At 48.3% G+C, this 9,240-nt stretch overlaps 1 protein-coding gene across 1 annotated transcript; it reads right to left on the reverse strand.

Annotated features, from left to right (window-relative positions):
• Positions 1 to 360: 360 nt before the first annotated feature.
• GUCD1 (guanylyl cyclase domain containing 1) lies at positions 361 to 9,152 on the reverse strand. The gene is given in 7 exon segments (XM_019506866.1): positions 361 to 465; positions 2,368 to 2,609; positions 4,561 to 4,652; positions 5,431 to 5,596; positions 7,130 to 7,214; positions 8,835 to 9,079; positions 9,081 to 9,152. Coding segments are annotated over 7 exon segments (993 nt in total). The 5' UTR covers position 9,152; the 3' UTR covers positions 361 to 373.
• Between the last annotated feature and the right edge of the window lie 88 nt (positions 9,153 to 9,240).

The following is a 9,240-nucleotide window of genomic DNA, read 5'->3' on the forward strand; positions in this document are numbered from 1 at the left end:
AACTCCCAAATGATGATTTAGTTCATGCACTTGGTGTATCTTATTTTGTATGCTTAATTCAGAAACAGGCGGCTGACAGAAAGCCTGACTGGTGGGACTGCACTTTATAATGCTGTCAAATGTGCAATGTTAAAATGTACAAGTGTGTATAATATATATATCTTGCAACATCAAATATTTCATCAGGAATAAAAAGATGAAGATAGCACTGCAATATAGTTCTACGAATGTCTATAAAGCATCCCTTATTTAAGATCCCACTGCAATGCAGGAGCAAAGTCTGTGCAGTGAGAGTCCTGAGACAAGCAGCCAGCTGCTATGCAGCCACTGGGCAGACTGCACCTTGAATGACAGGAAGTACCAGACTTGGATGTCAGCTGTCCATGTAGATGAAGAGAATATCCTCATCTGTCCCATAACTTGTCCTGGCTTCCTCAAAGTTACTGATACTGGTGCTGCATGTTCCTGTGGGGCAAAAGCAAATTGTTAGTTAGACTCAGCTTGGAGAAGAATTTGCTCACAAGTGCTTAGCTTGCCTTTGGAAAACCTGCACCAGGAAAACTGAACTAGCAGTAGATCACTCCGAAACATCTCTTGGGCTTTATCCAGCAGTCTTTACTTCCAGTAGCAGGTCAAAGCAAATGCGCGGTTCAGTGATGGTTGCAAGGGGGCTACATAGACTTAAAACACCATCTTGCTTATGGTTTTAGCTGCAGAACAACATACATAGTTTTGCTTTGCCAAACCATATCCTTCTTAATACTCAAAGCTTCTGAAATGCAATGGTGATGGGACCATACAAGAGCCTATTGAAAAGTGTACTTGCAACACAGAAAGCAGTTTGAAATCACTGAACGCAGCAGCAGCCATTTTAAACCTCATGACGTTGCTGCCTGATTCCAACTCCTGTTATCTTGGATACTCTTAGTTCTACTTTATGCATGTTCTAGAACGGGGGCGGGCAAAATATGGCCTGTGGGCCAGATCCGGCCCATGAGGCCATTCTACCTGGCCCACGGGGCCCCTAAAAAACTTAGAAAATTAACATTTATCTGCCAGTAGGACCCAGGGGAAGCCCGGCAGGCTGCCGCAGCAGCAGGGCCTGCCCAGCTAGAAGCCCCAGCAGGGGCTTCTGGCCTGGGACCATGTGGCTACACTGGCACCAGAAACTCAGGTAAGGTGGGGGCAGAAGGGAAAGGAAGGAGCCCGGGGAAAAGCTGAGCACAAGGAAAAGCAGCCCTTCCCCCACCCCATTGCTGGCGCTTCATACTGCAGCCGCTCACAGCCCATGCGGGGCTGTCCTGAGCAGACACAGGCAGCCCCAGGCGGGCTGTGAATGGCTGCAGCACGGGGCGCCGACCACAGGGCTGGCTCCGGGCTGCTTTTCTCCCCCCGGGCTCAGCACCAACTTGTAACCTGCCCACACAGCCAGCCTGGGCCCTATGCCAGCTCCAGTCTCACCTGTCAGGGCTGCATGCAACAGCTACAGCTGCAACCTCCCCACTTGCTGCACTGGGCAGCGTTTGCCACCGCCGCCTCTGTGCTGCCCAGCATGCGAGCTCTGGGCAGGCAGCAGCAGCAAACTGCCCAGCATGGCAAGCGGGGGCACCGCAGCTGCTGCTGCCGCAATACAGCCCAATGGGCAAGCCCGGAGCCACCACGGAGCCCAGACTGGCTGTGGGGGCAGGTTACAAGCTGGGGCTGAGCCCTGGGAAGAAAAGCAGCCCCGTAGCCGGCGCCCTGTGCTGCAGCTGCTCACAGCCCACCTGGGGCTGCCTGTGCCTGCTCAGGACAGCCCTGCACAGGCTGTGTGCGGCTGCAGCAGGAAGCACCAGCCACGGGGTGGGGCAAGGGCCACTTTCCCCTGAGCTCCACACCAGCTCCTTCCCTGCTGGCAAGCAGGGGGTCAGGGCTGCACGCTGCCCCCCCCGGCCTGTACCACGGGGCTTAGGGGCACTGGGAGTGAGCAGGCAGGGAGCCATCAGGAGCGCAGGGCCCACACCAGTGTGTTCTGGGGCCAGCGCCAGCAGGGCCCAGGGCAGGGCAGCAGGGATACAGGGTCCCAGCCAGCAGGGGCTCCATGGAGCCGGGCCAGCTCCCCACTCCCTGCTGGTGCAGCCCAGCCCAGCTCCACAGACCCCTGCCAGCTTGCACCCCGCTTTGGGGCCCACTGGTGTTGGCCCTGGGACATTGGTCCCAAGATGGTGACTGGGGTACCTGCCAAGGGGCAGGGCTAACCATGCAGCCCTCGACAGCTTGCCAAAACTGGGTAAGCAGCCCTCTGCCCAAAATAATTGCCTGCCCCTGTTCTAGAAAGAAGAAAGTGAGCCTCCACCCAGAATGAAGCAAGATTTTGTTACTACTCACGGTCAGCATAGGCAGGGTTGTTGTAGTAGATACTCCCTGAGGCTTTGTTGTAGCCACACAAAACAATAAAATGGCCCTGGTAGTCAGGATTCCTGCAGAAGCACTTCTGGCCAATGGGGAGGAAGCAGCAATATTTGACAGGGCTCGAACAAAGTTCACACAGTAACAGGACTGCATTCACCAAAACAATGGCTACGTGACCTTGGGACAGGTGCTTCTGTATATCCTGGACAGTCACCGTGCTGCAGAGAGAAATTCAGACACTCACATTCACAAGCACAGCCAGGAAAGGCATCTGTATTTGTTGGACTAACTTTATCAAGCAGGTGAAAGTGGACAGTAGCCATCTTGGTTAGTTGGTGGTATGATTAATAGTAGGGACCTTCCTAAATCATGGTGGAAGTTCGCAGTACAACAACAACTTTAATCTTGCTCTTTTTGCCTCTCGGCCACTCAGCGGTAAGGGGGAGGGGAGAAGAGGGGGACACGGCAAAAAGAGCAAGATTAAGAGGTGCTGCTGCACCCCGAATTTCTGCCATGATTTAGGTAGGTCCCTATTTATAGGACTCGAGTACAAAATGTGTTGCTGAACTTCAAATAAGGACTCGGCTACATCTGGGGACCAACGTGGTCTAATTCAAACATCATCATCCTATCACTGCCAGTGAAGTGCAGAACTGTTTTAGCTGCACTGATTTAAATGGAAGCTAAGAGTACAACTGGTGCTCAGAAGCAGCATGTTTGTGAGAGGTGGTGAGTAAATCATTCAACACCTGAGAAGCTACAGAAGTTATAGGAAAGTCAAGGGTGCTCTTGACTGGTACTGAACCCCTCCCATCTACCCTAAACTCTAGTTGCAGCTTCTCTCTGAAGAATCAAGTTTTTACCAGCTGAGGATCTAGGGATCTTGTAAATGTGTAGTCATCTTCATCTCTGCACCCTAAGCTGCGTCTGCCAAGTAGGAACATACAGCTTCTTCAGTTACAGGTCTGGACTGTTTGGCCATGCCAGGATTATTTTACTAATACTTCATGATGCCTGGTATTAGAGGGGGAAATTTGCTCATGGCCAACCAGTAATTTTGCTTGTTTTAGCTGAAACCCTTCCCTCAGAGATACAGACAGATGGTATGCTTATTCTCAGCCTGACTCTTGGATCACATCCAGATGTTCAGGCCATGTGCAAGCCCTTGCTGAATTGATGTGCCATTTAAATGTTCCCAGTGTTACACAGATGCTTGTACAGCCTTCCCCAACTCTAATGCAAGCCAAAAGCTGGAGCTTTATTTGTATGCTAGAGATGACTCAACATTTTGCTGCTCCCTTCTTCCTAGGTGTAGCACTAGATGAATAGCAAACAGGCACACAAACTTGATAAATTAGTTAATAAGTATGGTAAACGCACATTGAAAGAGTATATAAATACAATAAGGTCACAATTTCAAGTTACAAATGCCGCCTTCCCTTGCTTCTTACTCATCTGTTCAGTAAACAACAAGAGAGAGCTAAATTCAGCCTTGCTGGAGGGGGTGCAACTCCTGACTTCTGTTTAAATGCTCATGTGGTTTCTACTCAATTTTTCCTTTGCAGTATCTCACAAGTAATTACAAGGCTTTAAGTAAATTGCATGTGCTTTTCTTCTCCCACATTTGCAAGTGCTTTCATGGAGGTTCCATCATCTGTGATGGAAACAGGGCTATATAATACAGAACGGTCTTAAGATTGAAGCTATTTGGCAACATTTATAGGGTTTCCAATTAAGCTGCCTTTTGCTTGTTTCTCCATCTAGGCAGCATTAATATAGTTCTAGAAGCAATGGGTTTCACATCACACAATGTTCTCTTTCTTATGGATAGCAAAGTTATTTGAGAACAGCCAGTTAGAATACTGAGTGGTATTCTTCACTGGGTAGCCTTAGTGGAAGACCAGATGAGGAACCTAATAAATAAGTGTCCTATTAGTGATTCCAGAACGCTCTTCCTTCCCTTTCATGGCCCTACATTTTTCTCCTCCTTTTCCCAGTCATCTCATCATTTGTCCTCTGCCTCCATCTCAAAGGAAAGAGCAGAAGAAAGGTAGGGCCTGATTTTAATCTGATTTGCACCAGTATAAGTCAAAAGTAACTGACTGTAGTTACACCAGTGAGAAGAGAATCGGAGCTCCCAGGGAAAAACAAATGAACCAACATGCTTACCATTTCTCCACAAGCACCTTGCAGGCTTTGGCTTGTGCAAACAGCTGGTTCACCCGGTTCTCTTCCGTGTCAAAGTGCTTCCTGTAGAATGACTGAGGAAAGAAGAGACTTGATGAACATTTGCCAGAATTAAACTCATCCTCAGTTAATCTACAGTTTAAGAGACCCTGTTAGCATGGCCTGGGGCACAAGATTGCTAAAGGGATAAGAAATTTTTCTTCTTTACATCCCTGGGTGAGAATCTGCTCTAGGTCATCAGTTCAAATTCAGGCCAGGTAAGTAAGATGTAATTTTCATCTGATGGCTATTCAGCTGCCTATGTGAGATGAGTCTGGTAGTCTCACACTGGTTCCTACTGGGCAGGCAAGTCAACATCAGAAAAGCCATCACAACTCTTGGCACTATTTAGCCCCCTTGTTGGCAGTCTCAACAAAGGCCAAGGATTGCATGGACATGGAGACTTAATTCCCCTCTCACCTCTAGAGGTGGTTCCTCCAGGTCAGGGTTGAGGCACGTTGGTGGGGGAAGAGTTGTGGAGGCTAGCACTGCCACTGCCCAGGCTGTACCTGTTCTGTGGATAAATAGAGGGCTTCAGTCTCCAAGGCTGTCAGATAGGCTGGAACCTTTCAAGAACACTAAATTCATACTATTTTTTTTCACAAGCATATTTTGGAATCGAAGATGGAGAAGTTCTGGGACTGTGTCCTAGCCTCAGCTCTGGAATGGTTTCATGGACTGTGTGATAGTAGACAAACTGTTTTTACAGAATTGTGGGAACTGTAACAACAACACAGCATGTCCTCACCAGCATGACCCTAATGGACTGTTATTAAAAGCACCGGCTCCTTCCCAGTGAATGAGGATGCCAACCTGGTTTTTATAGCCCTTGTCCACTCCAAGCGTCTGTGTGCAGAACCGATGCTTCACACCAAAGTGCCGCATTAGGTAGGCCAGATCAATGGTCCAGATGCTCTTTGTTAATCGAAGTTCCTGGATGGCCTTCTGAAACTCATCGTCATCCAAATGATTCATGTACCTGAGATATTGGGAGGAAGGGGAAGCAGGTATTAGCAAAATGTGCCTGTTTCAGTTCAAGCCTCTTAGCATCACAGAAAGGAAAACCTGAAACAACAGGGTTTGGTTGAGAAATGATCACAATATAATGCACAAATGCATCACAAATTTCAAAGGAGGGAAAAGGCAAGGCAGGGAGGACTTCACTGGTTTTATTACACATGACTGTTTCTCTTTGAAATTTATTACTGTCTTGATTATTGTACGGTGCTAAAGGTGTACAGAATACTGCACAGTAGGTAAACTCTACTAAACAAATAATAAGGTCTTATCCTGAAGAGTTTACAGTCCAAGAACACACGTACAATATAAAGTAAGCACAACAGGGGTGGGAACTAGAGCTGGGTTGCTTCAAGATATAGTTGGATTTTAAAATAATTTTTTTGGAGGAAGAAGAAAGAAACTTTGTAAATATTTATGTATCTCAGGCATTGAGGCTTGTATGAAGAAGGTCACAACGGAGAGAAAAGAACTAGTTGGGAGGCGCTCTAACTGAAGTGGAAAAGGGTGCAAGAGACCAGGGATTTATTCAGGGGCAGTTATAGAAAGCTTTGTAAATGAGAAACAACTGAACTTATACAGAAAAAAGGAGAAGCTGGAGGCATTCAGGGAGGGGAGGAAACAAGGTCACATTAGCAGGGTAAGAAGATAAAATTTTAGAAGCTGAGTTGTAAATGGGGAGGAGAGGAAAAGAGGTGAAAGGGGAAGGAGAGGCAGAGGTTACAGTAGTCAAGATGGGAAATTACCAGCACACGGACTAACGTCTTGGCAGAAGGGATGGAGAGAAATGAAAATCTTCTGCTTCATAGCTACTAAGTGGACATCTAAATAGGTATTTCACTCTCCTGCACCTAAGCTCATGTTCCTCTGTGGAAGGAAAGACGAGTTCAGCAGGAAGCTAGCACGTTACAAACCGGGCAACACAGAGCATAGTCTTGAAACTCAAGCAATCTCTGGAATGTTAAACGTTTACTTGGCAGAGCAGATACCCTACTGGAGAATGGCAAGATACTAATGTCTATTAATATGGGCTAAAACTCCTAGTTATTTGAAAAAGTACAGAAAGGACACTAAGTGAACTGCTGTGCCAAGTAACCGTCCCAGCAAGGAGGATGGATATAATCATGTAAAGTAAACCATGCTACTCTGCAGGGAAAACATTCTAGCAGGTTAAACATGCTGATCAGCAGAGTTCTTAATCAACTATTTTGCATCTATCAGAACACATGGTTAGTTACTTAAATCTTTCAGCTTTGTTTTTCTTTTCCTCCTGCTAGAGAGCTGGTGCTGTGCCTAGTCAGGCAGCCATAATTCTTGGAAGGGTATGGGGAAAATATGCTTGGATGGAGTTGGGAGGCTAGGTCACAGCCAGCTACCTCTACCAACTTCCGCCCTTAGCACTGAGTCCTGATATATGGAAGTGTCTGGCAGTATGAGTAATACTTTCCCCACCCTGTGGCCAAACCCACCCCTTCAACCCAAAACAATTACTTACTGCAGAACCATCCTGGAGCAGGCTAACCCACAGTCCCAGTGGTACAGCTGCTGAATAACTGGCACTTTCAACTGGATGTAGTCAACTGTAGCAAAAACAATGCATTAATATTAAGAGCATAAGTAAATAAGCCCAGATGGGTATATCCTTCCATGCACTAGTTCTTTTGCCAGCTCTCTGTGCTGTACTGGGGCACTTTAAAAAAATGAGGCTGAGAAGCAACTAGCTGATGGGAAAATACGTGTTTCTAAAGAAGTCCATTTAGCAAGAAGTAAAACTTAGGTGTGGTTTAACTTGGCACTCCCTCTTTGCTGACAATTCTGCACCTTCCTCACACCTCCTATCCATTTTTCTAGTTGGCGAAATCCCTGGTCAGGGCCTCTGTTTGAGTTCCAGCAGACCAGGGGAACCACAGATTTTCATCTCTTACTGTGGTACGTTCAAAACATTCTCTTTTTTACAGATGTTGTGACTCTGGAAACCCTCTACATGTCAAAGAATGCACTCAAACAGCAGGAGTATTCATCAGGCAAATGCAGCAGGTCAAGCCAGAGGAAATGCTAATCAAGACTGTAGTATAAACATAAGCAACAAAGCTCCACAGGAAAAGATCTCGAAGCCTTCCCTACAGATGCAGATCTTGTCGGTGACACACCCGGTGTATTACTGTTTATTCAAATGATTTTGCATTGAAAATGAACTCTTGGAAATAACTCTTCTTGGCCTTCTGCATTATGAGCTCACAACAACAGTGCCAAGTAAAACAGAAAAAAAATCCCTATAAGAAAACCTCAGATTGTTGGGTTGAAATACAGTGCAGCCATAAAATAAACTGCAAGGATGTCCGCCCCTCCCCAACAGGAGAAATTATGACAGCTTTCTACTGTCAAGGGTGATGATGAAACAGTTTCAACCTCGCTTCCTTATCCACTACCTCAGAAGTTTTAAAGTATCCAGAGTCAGTTTCAGCCCAAACAGGTTTGATGGTCAAGGGCCTTGTGTCCTCAAGAACCTTCCCGCTTGAAGTAAGATGACTTGAGGAAGCTGTGTTAACACCACATGAATCGAGTCTTCACAAGTCTTCTGATGCAAAGACAAGAACGAGACGCGTTCAACGTCATACAAGCTAGTCGTGATCAACATCAGCTTTTCAATATCATCCTTCTAACTTGCTGCAACTTTCCACTGAAGGTATGTCCTAGCTGGCATGCAACAGGAACAAGCAAACATGGATTTTGGGGGCTCCTTCCAAAATTCCCGTGCATCGTGCTGTTTTAAGCCATCCTCCCGCGTCTCTGAAAACTGGCATTCTCTCCTGTTAATCTGCCTGGCCAGCACAGATCAGAGCGCTCAGACTCGTTATGCTAAAGGAAATATTAATCCCAGGTGTTTTCTCATATGGGAAGGTATGAATCATTTGTCATAAACTGAGTCAGTAGTCAGTTTAAAATGAACAGAAGGAAGCTCTCTCTCTTGCAGGGTGGAGCACCCCATCCCCCGGTGCTGTGCAAGCCCAGCTGAGCCCAGCTCGGAAAGCGCCAGGGGACAATGCGCCCTTGGAGGGAAGGGGCATCAGTCGCTATTGAGCGCGGGAGCAGGGGCTGGCGGCTGTAAATCAGAGCTGCCTCAACCACAAATGCTGGAGGCTACAAGTGGGAGAGGCACAGCGGGGACATAAGACCCGGGCCACCCTCCCCGTCAGCACCCGCTCTCTGCCCCTGCCCGACAGGAGGGACCTGGGGGGCAGGCTGCACTGGCCTCAGACCCCGGTGCAGCAGACAAGCCTCGGCCCTGCAGCAGCGCGGGTCAGCAACAAGTGAAGCCCGAGGCTTGGCCGAGTCTCCTGGATGGATGCCGGAAGCCTCCTGCCCGCGTCCCCGAGCCCGGGCGGGGCCGGCCGGCAGCAAGGCCGGAGGCGGTGCAGGCTGCGGACACAAATCCTCGCCCCCCACCGGGACCCACGGCGTTGGAGGCCTCCCAGGGCCGGGCAGAGCGGGGATCCGCCCGCAGCCGCTGCCCCATCCCCGCGGGCAGCACGCACTGACCTGCAGGCGGCTGCGGCTCGGCGGGCGGCGGCCCAGCCTCCCGGGGGCTCTTCATGACACCGCCTC

Source organism: Gavialis gangeticus, unplaced genomic scaffold (genome assembly GCF_001723915.1).
Source record: "Gavialis gangeticus isolate Ggan-Ray unplaced genomic scaffold, GavGan_comp1, whole genome shotgun sequence".
Classification (NCBI taxonomy): domain Eukaryota; kingdom Metazoa; phylum Chordata; order Crocodylia; family Gavialidae; genus Gavialis; species Gavialis gangeticus.